The 15,823-nt window shown below is 36.3% G+C and overlaps 3 protein-coding genes and 1 long non-coding RNA gene across 4 annotated transcripts; 2 read left to right on the top strand and 2 right to left on the bottom strand.

Moving 5' to 3' along the window:
- Positions 1-387: 387 nt before the first annotated feature.
- Positions 388-1,234, top strand: LOC126376903 (uncharacterized). Its single transcript, XR_007567774.1, has 4 exons — positions 388-533; positions 646-675; positions 829-856; positions 1,169-1,234. It is a non-coding gene; the product is annotated as an uncharacterized LOC126376903 (long non-coding RNA).
- A 671-nt stretch (positions 1,235-1,905) lies between these two features.
- LOC126376868 (uncharacterized) lies at positions 1,906-5,566 on the bottom strand. Its single transcript, XM_050024423.1, has 2 exons — positions 5,034-5,566; positions 1,906-3,893 (listed from the first exon to the last, which is right to left on the bottom strand). The coding sequence occupies exons 1-2, from the start codon at positions 5,339-5,341 to the stop codon at positions 2,984-2,986; spliced, it is 1,218 nt and encodes a 405-aa protein (XP_049880380.1). The 5' UTR covers positions 5,342-5,566; the 3' UTR covers positions 1,906-2,983.
- Positions 2,536-5,052, top strand: LOC126376881 (transcription factor Adf-1-like). The gene is made up of 2 exons (XM_050024437.1): positions 2,536-2,668; positions 3,984-5,052. The coding sequence occupies exons 1-2, from the start codon at positions 2,536-2,538 to the stop codon at positions 4,889-4,891; spliced, it is 1,041 nt and encodes a 346-aa protein (XP_049880394.1). The 3' UTR covers positions 4,892-5,052.
- Positions 5,560-15,028, bottom strand: LOC126376876 (uncharacterized). The gene is made up of 3 exons (XM_050024433.1): positions 8,980-15,028; positions 8,536-8,788; positions 5,560-8,057 (listed from the first exon to the last, which is right to left on the bottom strand). Exons 1-3 carry the CDS (start codon positions 9,259-9,261, stop codon positions 7,510-7,512), a joined length of 1,083 nt encoding a protein of 360 aa, XP_049880390.1. The 5' UTR covers positions 9,262-15,028; the 3' UTR covers positions 5,560-7,509.
- Between the last annotated feature and the right edge of the window lie 795 nt (positions 15,029-15,823).

A 15,823-nucleotide genomic window follows, 5' to 3' on the forward strand; every position in this document is an offset into this window, starting at 1 on the left:
GAAACACTAGCTTCTACCAGTGTTGCCAATGAGGAAATACAGTGATGTTATAGTAGATAGAAACCATCTTGTTTTATTTGTATCTTATTATTGTATATGAAAGCGAGTCTTTTTATTAGTATTTTCTCTTGATTTTCTCGGTCATTCATGGGAAAGATGAAGTGTTGTGTTATATAATGTGAGAACTATAAAATTAATCGGAAATTCTAAAGCGAACCATTAAATCTGATAATTAAAATTATAACGATTTGTTATATTAATTAAAACATTAAATAAGACACGTTGCGTTACTTCTGTTATTTTATGACCTATTTTCCATAATCGACGGGAAGTGGCAGAATTTAAAATCTTACACTAGCAACATTGAAAAAAAAAAAAAAAAAAAAAAAAACATTTCATTCTTCAGAGAGATACCAAGAAACGTAAGTTAATTGAATTAAATAACTAAATTAAATATTTTTGTCTTAAATGGAGTGACGCTAATTATTATGTTGTTTTTGTTACAGTCGTGAAACAATAGCCATGGTGGAAAGGTAAGAAAAATACTTACTCTACGGCGCACACGCAGCCACGTGAATAACATCAAAATAATCACAATCATTGTGTCCTTTGTGCTCAATAAAGTATATTTATCTTTGTTTGCAGAAATACGAAGATTTGGACGGGGACTGATATGTAAGTATTACATATACCTATTGTTTTCACAAAATCACATAGTATTACATTCGAAGGGGTAGGTTTATAGTTCCTACACTCACTCCTCGCCAGTTACCAATATGTTTCAATGTAAAAACTGTGTTATACTTATTCATAATTGTTTTTGTGCAGCAAAGGGATTGCAACTGAACCTATGAGGGTGAGTTAATTACAAGGGTAAGGGGCTTCCTATAATACTGTGCTCCTATGAGGAAGGAACAGTATGGTTTAACAACAATGCAGTGTGTGATGCATGAGCTTACTAACTCAGCAGCTAATTGCAAGCAGCCTGTGCACAAATGGGGGTGTTTGTTTGTTTGTGTGTGTATAATATATAACTGATGTCATTAATATAAACAGCCTATGTACGTCCCATTGCTGGGCACAGGCCTCCCCTCAAACAACCGGAGTCAGTATGGAGCATCTGATGTCATTACTATGTAATAACCGCTTGTTTTCTTGGGCAAACCAGAACGGAAGAGGAGGAGAAAAGGAAAGGGAGGTGGTGGTGTGGGAGGTGGTGGCGCCGGGACCCACCGTAAGTATTGCATATTATACAATTTTTCAGATATAGAAACCTGAATCATATAGTATTTATTCCATGAGCTTTATATGATATAGACTGGTATAATTGTTTTTGAATTGTAATAAATACACATGAAAATGAATATTATGTCAGTTTACACCCACCATAGAGTAAAGCTTTACTAATATTAATATAGTCATGCATGTAGGTATGTCTGTCAAGGTAGGCAGAGCTACAAGACAGCTATAAACAGGCACCATCAATATTTGTTACAACATAAATACATGATGAATTAATTATACAGTTGCACAATATCAACCTATCATAAAATAAATTAGTTATTTTTTTTTTAAATTGCTCTGGATAACCATTGCAGTACAGTCAGAAGCAAGATTAGGTATTTGCTAATTTTTTGAACCCGCAGGTTGTGCCAATGTTTTTGGTCACTTAGTGTTACTATCCATACGGCCACCTCGAACATCCATAATTGGACATTCTGGATGTTGCTAACTATATTATGTATACCTTGACTGTCACTATTTATGCCTGCAACATAGTCCAGTTAGTACAAATAATTTTCATATATTTTTTTATCTTATCATCTGTAGAACAATAGAGGTTATATTAGAATTAGTAATTAAAAATAATTGTTAAAAATATAAACAAACATTGAAAAGGGCACACAATAATCTAAATACTTTTCAGGACAGTTGGTTCATATATTTATTATAATTGTTGATTAATTAAGCCTTTTTTATTTTTTAGAATTGAAGTCGGCGTCGAAGTGTCGGAGAAGACGTTAGGCTGTATACCCGTCCCGCCATTGGTGGAGCGACTTCGGGACCGCGCCATCGCCGACGTCAAGAGGAGGTTGTGGCGCGCGGCGATGGTGCGGCCGAAGGTGGAGGAGCGGCGCGCGCCGCTCTCCACCTCCGAACTCGCAGCCGCTCAAAGGTCATAGCCCATTTACACGACTCTACTCCCACCCGGCAAAAAGAATATAATTCAAATATGGGCTTTAAATATTGTTCTTTAGATATATTTTACATTGGCATCGTAAATTAGCAGACAGCTCGCTGTCAACGAGCTTACCGCCGTCAGACTGCTCGATAGTCGAGGCATCGCTGGCCGCACATTGTAAACGAGCGGTCAGCGCGGTGTCCGCGCGCTTACTGCTAGCAGTCGTCGCCCGCGCTGCCCGCCGGCGCCGTCGCCGCTCAGTCGTGTCGTGGCTCAGTCGGCCAGTATTCACCAAGCAAATCGCACGCTCGATCTCTTTCAAAGTGTTTTCGTAAATATTGAACTTATCCATTATGAACAAAGAAAAACTTATAGAAGAAGTGCGAAGATACCCCTATCTGTATGATGCCAGTGACGCAAAATACGCAGATTCTGTCAAAAGGGATCAAACATGGAAATCCATTGCTAGAACGTTGTCTTCAACAGGTATGTACCTATCTACGTACAATCTGCACTATATTAAAAAAGTATTTGTTTTATGGTTGATTTTTTAAAAAACATTTTCACTCCATAACCTTAAAATTATGATACCGAAAATTTTGATTTCGAAATACTTACTTATCTGTCTGTCTCTCTCAGTCCGTCTGTCCGCTTCTAACTCCAGAAGAATTGATAAAACTAAAGTACCTACATGTTGAAATAATAACTTTTTGTTGAAGTCTATAAGTTATTTATTTTTCATAAAACAAAATATATTTTTAAAATGTAGGATAAAAATTGCTAACAATTTTTGCCTCGTTATTAAATATTTTGATGCAGCCATGGAACTTGCCCTTCAGGAGATTGAAAGTAAGATGAAAACAAGTCTCGAATATTAAAAGCATTTTCTGCACTGTTCATTCCGTTTTCTAGTAGGATAGGTTGCAGGAAACCATTCTCGTTGCGGTGTATTGGTTGCTGCATCTCATGTTGATTTAGATACTCTATTTCATAACTTCGCATAATATTATGTAAAATACATGTCGCTAGTATCAATGTGTCAACGTGTATCGGGTTCATATTAATACTTTTGTTATAAATGCCAAATTTCTGGTACAATATTCCAAACGCATCTTCCACAACTTTGCGTGCTCGTGATAAACGTTCATTGAATGTAGTTTGTGCTTCAGATAAGCCACGACAACGAGGGTATGGCCTCATTAAATTTTTCATTAGAGGAAACGCCTCATCTCCTATGAAAACATGTGGTATATCTCTGTTACTTCCAGGTAGTGGTTTATCGTTTGGAATATGTAATGAATTACTTTCAAGACGTCTCGCTAATTTCGAAGATGCAAATATTCCACCGTCACTATTTCTACCAAAAGCACCTATATCAACTATTATAAATCTATATTTATCATCAACCACAGCCATTAGTACAACAGAAAAGTGTTTTTTATAATTAAAATACAGCGAACCACTATTAGCAGGTGCTATGATGTTGACATGCTTCCCATCTATAGCGCCGATGCAATTTGGAAAATTCCATCTGTCTTGAAATCCTTCAGCTATACTTTTCCACCGCTCTTCAATTGGTGTTGGAATGAAAATTCCCATTAATTTGTTTATGATTGCGTTACATACTTCTTGTATAATTGATCGGATTGTTGATTCGCCTAATCTAAAGCTTGAACTCAACGTCCTTGCCGAACTTCCCGTGATCATGTATCTGAAACAAAGCTTCTCTATTAATATTCCTAAGCAAAAATAAAGACACCTTAGCACACAGACATCTTCAATTCGATTTTTTCTTTTTCAGAATCGGAGTGCAAGAAAACCTGGGCAAACTTAAGAGAAAGCTATAGAAGGGCAGTTGTTAAGAAACGCACAAAAAGTGGTCAGGCTGCTACCACATCAAAAAAATGGCAATTTGAAGAAGAGATGTCTTTTTTGTTGCCGCATATGAAACAAAGAAAAACAATTTCATCATTAACGGAAGATGACAGTGAAGTTGACGAAAATGTTGATGTTAACGAATTGTTGTCAAATCACGATGATTCTTCTATGTCACTGAATGAAGAACTTAATATCACCAACCGACCAGAATCTTCTGCAACAAATACGTCAGCAAACTCTCCTTTGTTTCCGAATATACCTAAAAGAAAGCGATTGAAAGGGACCCAAGAATGTACCTCAGCATCAGCTCAACTTTTACAATATTTACTTAAAGAAAAAGAGGCAAAAAAGGATGACGAGATTGACCAGTTTTTTTCGAGCATTGCAACAACAGTAAAAAAATTAAATCGTTACAGCCAATCTGTTCTGAAGTCTAGAATATTCAACATGGTGTCTGAATTTGAATTACAAGAAATCCAGGAACAAACAAATTTCTATGCTGGTGCTTCACGATACAATACTGATATTGAAAGTCCTTCGATTTATAACACCCACAATATAGGACCTTCGGGTTATAACACCGACAATACAGGACCTTCGGGTTATAACACCCACAATATAAGATCTTCGAATTATAACCTCCATAATGCAGGCCCTTCGGGCTATAATACCCGCACTGCAGGATCTTCAGATTATAATATCCATAATGCAGGCCCTTCCGACTCTAATACCCCCATGAATGCAGAGCTTTCAGGCAATAATCCTCCAGTTTTAGAAGAATCGATATTGAACAGTGAATTGCCTAATGCTAAACAGAATAATGATTCCTAAGATTAATATGTGCTAGAATACTGTTTCTGTATTAATTTTGAGTTAACATTGGAAGCGATAAATGGAAATAAGAGACTGATTGTTACTAATTTTTTAAAATAAATATGTACTGATTTACAAGAAAAAAATATCTTTCACTTACCTTAACGTGACGGCAATTTTTTCTATTGGTGTTATGGCTTGTCTGAATTTCGTATTCTTCTTTGTTATGTCTTTTTCAATAAATGATAATATGTAGTCAAATAAATACCGATTCATATGAAAGTAAATGTAGAACTTTTCTTCGTCATCTAATAGGTGTCTCTGGATCTGCCAAAATTCTCCTTCTGCACGCCTTGCTTTCAGCATTTTATGTACCCAAAATCTTCGACTGTTATTTCTTGCGCTTCTCTCTTCATCCTCAAGTGCAATAGCAATAATTGCTAGCTCGCGGGTTGTAAATCGGGACATAGTAAAAAATACGTGTTGCTTCAATGGAAACCGATCGCGAACTGTGTTTATCGCGAGAAGCGAAAGCGGTCGGCGGGTGGACAGCTGGCTGTCTGCTAGTTGTCGCCGCGTGGACTGCTGGGTGCCTGCTAGCTGCCGACGCGTCGACTGCGAGCAGTCGTCTTAGTTTAGGGCGGTGTTGGGTGGGAGCGGTGATGGAGCAGAGTCGTGTAAGTGGGCTATGACCTCAAGACCGCTGGCGGGCGGCTGTTAAAAAAATGGAATCCTCAGGATTCAATAATCAAATAAAATGAATTTTTTAACCAATGTTTTATTTTTTCCCCTTTTCACTCATTCTAATGGGTGGTTCTTTGCACACCCGAAGTCAATATCTTTGCCGTAGATCAGATGCAAGAATAACCTAGATTTTTTTATCTTTACGAATATCCAGTTAGAACTTATGTCACCAACTTACGTATGTTCTAACTGAATACTTGCAAAAACGAAAGATTGTTGGATGTTTTTGAGTTAATGATATTGACCGACGATGTTCGAAGACCCATCCAAAAACAGCATTCGATATCTATTAATTTTCTACCAACTGTCATTCTCAACTCGATCTCCGTCCTTCGGGCTAGAGATGGGATAAGTACCCGGTTTGTATCCGGCTGGGTACCGGATAATGCGCCGATTACCCCCGGCGCTGCCGGGTAATTTTTTTGAAGGTAAAACTTTATAATAAGTTACTTTAAAACTAACATTTATTGCACTTATATTCTAAAGACGGATAAAACCATTATTATTAAGAAAATGTTGATTATGGTGATAAAAAAACCGGTGTTTTACCGTTGAAAAACTTGTGTCCATACATCGTCATTTTTCGAAATCCTTCCTTTTTGACAGTTGGGCGAGAACCTCAAGGCGGCGTTTGAAAGGATTATGTTTGGAAGATTTAATCGACTCTAGTGGGCCGGTAGCGGTAAGCGCTGCATGAGTGAAACGCCGGCGGAGTCAATATCCCCCGATACCGAAATATTTGAGCTGCTTGGCCGCCTCTATGGCTAGAGTAATCAGGTCATCGGGATTGTATATTACGTCCTTTGGACGCCGATACTTTTCAGTATTGTTCCTAAGCGGGACGCATTCGGAAGCCGCAACTACCAGGGGATTAGGATGGTGAGGAGCAAAATAAAAGAAAACATTTTTAGGCTCAAATTAGAGCCATTGGGCAATGACTGGCAGACCTAGGTCGATGTGCAGATTTTTATTACTACACGGGGCTCCCGTGGCTTTTCGCACGAAACGATTTTGTATCACGTAAGAGGTGGTCCTCATTACGGGACTCTTTACGATAGTCATCATATTTCACACCCACCTAACCTGAAGTTTCAGGTTTTAACAGAAACATGCTTGAATTTTGAACTCAAACCAGACCAAATAAGTCACATAAGTACTTCCGAAAACAATTTTTTTTTCTCGGGTATAATTATAATATGGAAGTGGCCGTATTATCAGCCTGCCCACCCACCGCACTTATTAAAGATTTATAATTATATCCTTCCGAGCACTTGCTGTGTAGAGATAGTGGTCTAGTTCTTTCAAGGCACGGTTTTTCAGATGGTTCCGCTCCGTGTTACTGACTTAATGCATGCCGGGTAATTTTGCCAGGTACCCGGCATGGAGTAGCGCCGATTTTTAATTTACCGATTTTGGAACAACTCTAGCGATTTGTCCTTTTGACATACGATACCACCGCCCGCCATTTGCTTTTTTCGTGGCGTCGTGATTTGAGTAAGTTGTGTTTTTTTATACTTTTACGAAAATCACTAGAAATCTTTAGCGTGTGTTGCTCATTATTGTTATTTTTGTTTCAGCAACAATGTTAAAAATGTTTAAAAGGTAAGATTTTTCTTATGACTTATCAATGGCGCACACGCAGCCGAAATAATAGTACGCAGGCGTGGTATACTACCAATATAATTACAATAATTGTACTTTTTTGTAGAGAAACGCGAACGGGGAGGCAGGACGAGGGTGCGCCGCCGCCGAAAAAGTAAGTATTACATAAACTATATTATGTTTTCACAAAATCACATAGTATTACATTCGAAGTGGTAGGCGTATAGTTCCTACACCCACTCCTCGCCAGCTACCTATATGTTTCAATGTAAAAACTGTGTTATACTTATTCATAATTGTTTTTGTGCAGCAAAGGGATTGCAACTGAACCTATGAGGGTGAGTTAAAGTCTCCTGAATAATGTCAATCAAGTAATAACAAGTTTTTGAAAGACCAATGTACAATCGAGGCTTCTTCTCTATCTTTTTTAATGTGTTCGATAGAGTCTCCGTAGCTTGTTGTTGTTTCTTGTAATCTTCAAGTATTTCGCTGCAGTCAGAAGATGATTTGGTTTGCAGTGAATGCACAGAAGGTGAGTGACTCCTGATATCTCCTGAGTATAGAGAAATTTCACCATCTGAGGGCTCATCCTCAGTAAATATATTTCTTGTTATTTTACCCATCTCCGAAGGTCTTGATTTCTTGAAAGTCTTAACTTTAAATGGGGATGTGAAACTTGATACTAGCGATGATTTCAATGGTGACAATGCCTGATCTTTGTACTCCGGTTCAGCTTGCACATCTTTACTTCTGAATTTGTGTGTTATTAAGGCTTGAACAAACTTGTCTGATGTTTTACTTATAACTTCTTGGACATTTTCTTCACCCAACTTGCAATCTAAAAAAATATATTTATTTAATCATATAGCACAGAGACGGATCATACTACAAACAAGGATATTTATAATACACAGTCTAATCTAGAGGTAAGTATTATAGTATACACAACACACGAGCTATAAAGATTCTGACAGTATTTATTATCAAAATAAACTTTAACTTAAAAAAAAATATGACATTTAGTAGGTAACATTAATATTTGAAATTCATGTATGAAACATGTTGTAAATAACTTACCATTGCATGCTTGACATGGAAATGAAAAGCTGCAGCAACTGGCCTGTACCAAACATTAATGTAATACAAGCCAACTACCACAGCCGTCCACCTCCATGTGGAGCATGCAGAGGCAGTGCAATATAATTAAAAAAATGATAACTATTTGGTTAAAATTATAAAATTTGAAATTATAAAAGTAATGTAACTATTGGTACTTGTACTCTGAACTACTTGTTTTATATGTTAGGTAGACTCACTTGAAATGATATTAGAAGTATCTTCTAGAGATGAACTTGTTGTACAACTTTTATTATATTCATTTAGACACTCTGCAATGATCTCAGTTCTTTGTTTCTTTACAATGTATGGCCGTTCTATGATGCTGCTCATTCGTTTTCTTCTGTCTTCTTGGCACTCAAACTTTGTTGGAATGCAACCTGATTTCATAAGTATCTTTGATACTTTTCCCATGATTTGATATTCCATAAAATTCGTCATATCGTTTGGCATCTAGAAAAAAAACAATAACCTGTATTTAACAATGATATCTACAACATAAAATCTCAGATGACATCAGTTAGTACAAAATTAAGTCAGAATAAAAATAACCTCAAATAATTTAATAGCTACATTTACAAAGTGTTTTTTTCATTGTAATATAGGTTCAGGGACTGGAAAGTCATCTTTGTTTAAATACTTACATCAAAATGATCTTCGCAAAAGTACATTCTTGAATCTACAGACAAAATACGGGCATCATCCCTCCGTGCAAGTTTTAACCACTTTCTCCGTATTTGTTCATTCATGGGAACTCTTACAAACAATTTGTTTGGTGTCATTACACTTGTGCTTTTACACTCAGGCACTACACAATACTTATAAAACATGGAATTCATTTTTAAATTATTAAATGTAAAAAAAGTATTCACGTTCACGGTTTGTTTTGGTTTGGACGCACTAAATGACGTCATTGAAGACGCCATGACAGTTTAGAGCGTTTTCATGAAATATTCGAACAGGTTTTTTAAAAACCGTAAATAATTATGTTAGTGATTGATTATTGTAGAAATATTAACTTATTTCTGATATATATGTAAGAAAGAAAAGAATGAACCACTAATTACATTTTAGGACACAAGCCTATTATCTATCATCAAACTATTCAAATCGTCATATCATCCACCTATTTGGAACAATAACATTAATGATTTTATTTTTACACTTGCCTTAACGTAACAGCGAGTCTTTCCATTGGCGATATAGATTGTCTCCAGTATCTTTTTTTCTCAAAGCATCTTGTAGCTTTTGTTGTAGCCGGTGAAAAGTAGATTCTGACTTTTTGAAGTAATCATAATAATATTTAGGGTGTCGCGTGAGTTTCTGGCATAATGAGTGATATTCATTCGTAGGATTCCAAAGACACCACCTAAGATTCAAAATACTGATTTAACAACCATTTAATCCCTGGACATAGCAAAATCCCTGGCAACATTAAACCTGATCTGGCTAAGGAAGCTGTGGAAAGTAGCGACTTCTTTCCGTATAAAAATTACACCCGTGATTTGGTTAATTTACCCACCTCATTCCTTCAAGACTCTTGGGGGGATGAGTGGGTGGTGAGTCGTCAGGCCAAAGGAAAATTTTATGCCTCTATTCAGCCAAATATTTTACGCAAGCCATGGCTTTTTCGAGTGAAGGTTGGCAAAAGAGCTACGTCCAAGTTATATCAAGTGCTGGTTGTGAATGTGGACTGGATATTGGTAACTGGATGTTAACCAAATCTTTTTGAATTTCCCTTTACATGTCCTTCTTTTCCAGAATCTTGTATCACAAAAAGTTCCCCTTCTTACCTCAATAGAATAGAATAATTTTATTTACGTTTTTTTTTATTTCATTTTATTTTTTATTTATTTATTTTTTATTACGGTACACATTATTCTTTTTTCATGGGAGTGCTCCACCAGCTGCAGCTGGCCTACGTGCAGCTCGGCCAGAAGTATGCGCCACCTATACACATACCTGGCCCTTCAACATCCCAACATTTTCCTCTCATAGGCCATACCACCACTTCCCCACCTTTAAGTCCAACAACTCCAAGTTTCAGTTCAGAAGGGCAGACACAGAGGTCTAGTTTGAGAAACCGGTATCCGCCATCTCAATCTAGACGTCGACCACCTGCAAATGACAACCTCATAAGAAGCCTAAATGAAAATAGTCAATGCTAAGGCAATCTATTGTCGAAGCATCCTCGTCCATTGGAGGACCTCTTATTTCTATAGAGGCGAATATACGTGCAGCGGAAATTATAGCATCTGCAATTTAGGATGTTTCAGTGGTCTTGCAACAGGATCCTCTTTTCGAGGAGGAAGAAAAGGTTGACATGGCTTCTGATGAGCCCGGAATTGCAGCGCCTATTTTTTCCCCCACGAATATTCGACTTTCCTACCTCACTCTACACAACCCCACGTTCAACTTCCTTCAAATCCATCCATGAGAATGATACATTCTTTTTATTTTTTTATTGTAATTAATGTTGTTGATTAATATTTAAAGGAACACTGTTGTTGATTTATCATTGTTGTAATTATTTTTTTTTTATAAAATATCTTTATTGTTGTTATTGATTTTGTCGTGTTTATTGAAATATTGTAATCAAGAATAAAAAAATGAAGCCAATTGATTAATCAAATATTATTTTATTATCTAAGTTATTAGCACATAAATAAAGTATGTTGATGTGGCCCTGCCCAGTCACTGGCAAACTCATGGATACCCTGTAAAAGATACTATTAAATCGTTGAGAATAAGGACGTATTACAAGCTCTCGTAGCTACAATAGTTCAATTAGGTAACAAGACTGATAATACGCCGATTACGGCAGTGTTGATACAAGACATAATACTGAAAAACTAGGTAAGTTTTTATGTTTAATAATGGATAATAGCTTAATATCACAATCACGTATTGCGCAATATAATATACAAAGTGTTTGTAGCAAAAAAGAACTACTTAATTAATTTCCTACATAATAATAATATTGATATATGTCTGCTTAACGAAACTTGGCTTCAAAGGGAAGGAAGGGAAAGATCATCAGCACTTTAGTATACCAGGCTATAACTGTTATAACAAGAATTATATTAATAGTCATAACGGTATCGTTATATTAATAAAGCCTTTATAAAAAAAACAGCGTGGCGTTGTCCACCATTACGTCAGTCGTCCGTTGTCGTCTCGTACGCACAGACAAGGTATTCCAGTACCTCTCGTTGTTAAGCTTTTTGTGACCCGGCTTTCGTTTATGCTCTTGTTCTATATAAAAAATAATAATAAAAAAGTTTATTTAGGTAAAACCTACGACACACATATACATTTTCAACATTAACACGTTGAACGCCAGACTGAATATCATGGTTTACACCGTCTTTTCTAACATGTCAGGGGCCTATGGCGGCTCAATAATAACCCTGACACTAGGGTTGATGTGGTTGGTGGGTCACCTCACAACCCACACGATAGAAGATTTTATAGTTATTTCTAGACAATATTCGCAGAAAAGGCTACGGCTGTTGGACAATTCTCACATTGTTGGTGTGACCCCAGGAAGGTACATCGTCGGACACATGGGGTCTGCATTGGCGTTCAACGTGTTAAATTATACACACATTAATATTTAGTGATATTCTGACCTTGGCGCTAAATTGGACTCTTGAGTGTGTTAACTACGTTGGATTTTATATTTTTGGTGTATAAAATGCTGAAACGAGGGAAAACACTAAATAGTCAGTACCGTGAGTGCAACATCAAGTTAAAAGACTATTTCGAGCGTGAGTCTCTGAATGGCGGACCACTTTTACCTCCTGTCACCCAGGTACAAGAGCGAGTCGCTCAAGCACTTGGGGTTAGTAGGCGTACAGTTACAAATATTAATAAGGAGAAGTTTGGGCCATCTGGCAGCGAAGATAATGTTTTGCGGACACCAAAAAAGAAACGCAGAGAGAGTAAAGTAACGGATATTTATACCTTCGACGCCGATGCCATAACATTTACAATTTCTATTCTAGGAACGAATTCTTAATCAGAGCAAAACTATTGGCAAAAAAATGGGCTGCAGAATGTCGTTGAAAATCCATTTCCTGCATTCTCATTTGGATTTTTTCCCGCAAAACTTAGGGAGCTGTAAGTGATGAACAGGGCGAAAGGTTCCATCAGGACATCCTTACTATGGAACAACGGTACCAAGGTCGATGGGATCCAGGGATGTTGGGAGATCATTGTTGGTTCCTCATGAGAGATACTGACCTTGATTATAAAAGAAAATAGCCATATGCAAAGAAAAAATACACCTGTTTTTATGGGGTTTGCTTTTTACTAATAGATTTGGTCATATTTATTGTTATTAATTAATAAATATTTGTTATCGTTTTTTTTTTACTTTTTACATTACCAAACCACCAAAAAACCCTGAAAATAGTAAAAATAAGAATGTACATTTACAGAAAATCCTGACGTGATGGAAAAAATTGGGTATCAGATTTGGCTTTAGCGATATAGGTTTTATGAGAAGAAAACACATACTGAAAATGCAAGAACAATGTTTCCCGCTAACTGAAAAAGATTTAAGAAGTATCGCCTATTACTTTGCTGAACAGTTAAAACTCAACCATTCATTTAATAAAGACAAAGAAAAAGCAAGTTACGTCTGGCTCAAGTCATTCTTAAAAAGAAATCCAGGAATAAGAGTCCGAAAAATCGGAAGGTGTTTCTTTGGCTCGCTGCGAAGCATTGAACCGAGAGGAAGTTGATGCTTATTACGATATTCTTTATCAACTGCTGGAAGAGTACGAATTATTTGAAAAACCATCTTATATGTTTAACATGGATGAATCTAGGTTTCAATTGAATAACCGACCAGGTCATGTCAGTAGGATGTTATTGGGCATTCTAGACCATCTTCGTTCAGTCGGATCGCTCGAGCGCCAACGCGCTATCGCTCGCGCTCTCGCGAATCCCTTCACTTCGATGGTCTAGAAATACCCAATAACATCGAGTGTGGTTCCTAATATAACGATCAATCGGTTAGCAACTACAACACTCACCAGTATAGCACGAGTCGATTTCACATCACAATTTTTTGACTCTAGATTTTTGTCCTGGCATTCTAGACCACTTTATCGTTAACTAGACGGTGAATATGAGTGCGCTTTGTTGTATTAATCTACATTTAATTCGATTCCTAATATCGAGAAAAGAAACAACCGATTTATATATGGTGATAATGAATTAATTGAAATACCTGAAGGAGCATATGAGCTACAGGACATAAATAATTACTTGAAGGAGAAAATAAAAGCATAAGCCTTTAATATGCAGTGTAATAATAATACTCTACAAACCTCAATCTTTTGTACAAAAGATATACATTTTGATAAAGAAAATTTGATTGGTAAGTTGCTAGGATTTGGAGCACACGAGTCTACCTCAATTCTACTTACTTTCCGTACGAAAATATAAATGTTGATTTTGCCGGTTATAAAATTGCTTTATTATATGAACAATATGTGAGCTTTCAACAGTCTTATTACGGACGGCGAGCAGATCCTTTGTTAAGTGCTAAAGAGTTTAAAGAGATAGCTCCTTTCTTCGTCATTGACTGCTCAGGCCAAGTAAAAACCTACCTACCTAAAAACAGGATCCGTGGACGTTCGGGTTGAGATAGAAAGTGATGAAATTCTACCTGACGGAACATCTGCTTATTGCCTCATATTAAACGATAGTATCATTGAATACAAGCCTTTGAGTAATATAGTAAAAAAACTATCATGAACGACATTGTGATCGTCGATCTTTTGGGGTTTAAAGTTAAGAACGATTTTATTGTGAAGGAATTGGCTATAGCATATGCGGAATATACAGTAATGTTTTAGTTAAACCCCCTAATCCTTTTAATCATTTAACAAAACAAGAAAAAAAACAAGTACGATGGCTAGAGGCAAATCATGGGATTTACTGAAGTGAAGGTTTCATTGACTATCGTGAATTTAAACGTATAATTGTACCATATTTGAATAACAAAAGAATTATTACAATACACATATTGTGCCTCGTATGCATTGAGGAATGTGGGCTATACTATACCATATATTATATCAGTCAGGTATCCTCTGACTCGTGGGAAACTTTTTAATAAACAACTAGTTTCAGTTACTGACTTCGCTTGATAAATTATTTTTTCTACTCCTCTACTTTAATCTGGCATTTAAATAACCAAAAAGTCTAATATAAGTACATACATAATTAAACTCTTTGAAAAAGTGTACGCTCTATGGCCTATAAAAGCATTGTTTACAAAGTGTAACTGTACTATAATGTCGCCAAAAAAGCATTGTTGTTGTTTTTTTTTTTGACCTGGAAACTGGCACCTTTACTTTGTTTGGTGCCATAGATATACTATAAAAAAAAAGTATACATTTGCCGCCATTTTCCCGCGCGTTGGAAAATAAATTGGAAAATTTTTGTGTTTCGTTTCAAAACACTAAAAAGTATAAAATAAAAAGGAAAAATGGATGAAGAACTATTGAATTCTACACCAAAATTACGTCGTCGTAGAAAAAGTATTGTATGCAACGTTGTATAACTAGGTCAAAAAATGCTCGTGGCGTCTCTTATTGCGATGTTCGCCAAGGCTCACATCGCAACTCACGCCACTCGCATTTTTTGACCCTTCTTATACAACTGTTGCATAAAATACTATTTATTGCAGGGTACAGGTTTACCTACATACATTATGAAGAAGGTGAACAAGTTTTCACTTTTGATTCATCATGCAGAATCAATGCTATGCGTTTACTCAAATATTGTTATGTTTTTGTTCAACCGTAATGATGATGGTGATTATAACGTTCGACTTAACTGTTCCATTCAAAGCAAGTTGAAATAAGGTTAATATTATTTAAAATATCAGTATAGAAACGTTGCACTCCTTGTTCATTATAGCTTAGGTACCTACCTAATGTACAACTAGATCGTGATTACACAATCATCACAACCAATATATATGCAGGTATATTCATGATATTCCCCTTCGGAAGATTATCGTCTATATTCAATGTACATAATGTAGTCAGAAAAAAAAATGTATGTAGAGAATCGAACTTGTAACATATATCTACATTGAACATCAAACTCTTAACCACTGAGCCATCGTCGTACTGCGTCGTCGGAAATAGGTTTAAGTTTACGCCTGTGTAATACCTAATTAATATGAATATGCGGTGTATCATTTTACAAAGTGTTGCGACAAACTCGTTTGTTCGTGAGAATAGCAACTAAGCATTTTAGCGATGACTACGCGTCCAAAATGCTAAAAGTTGAAATATGCAATGCATAGTTCGTTATTGTCTTGCATTTAAGGTTTTATTTTGCATAATTCAGTTTTTCACGGATTTGTATTGTTTTTACTATAAAATAGGAATAATCATTAAAGTTTACTCATTCCTTTGATCGATTCCCAATTGTCCACAATTGTGGTATCCTCATCCGTCT

The sequence above is a fragment of the Pectinophora gossypiella genome, chromosome 21 (genome assembly GCF_024362695.1).
Source record: "Pectinophora gossypiella chromosome 21, ilPecGoss1.1, whole genome shotgun sequence".
NCBI classification, from domain to species: domain Eukaryota; kingdom Metazoa; phylum Arthropoda; class Insecta; order Lepidoptera; family Gelechiidae; genus Pectinophora; species Pectinophora gossypiella.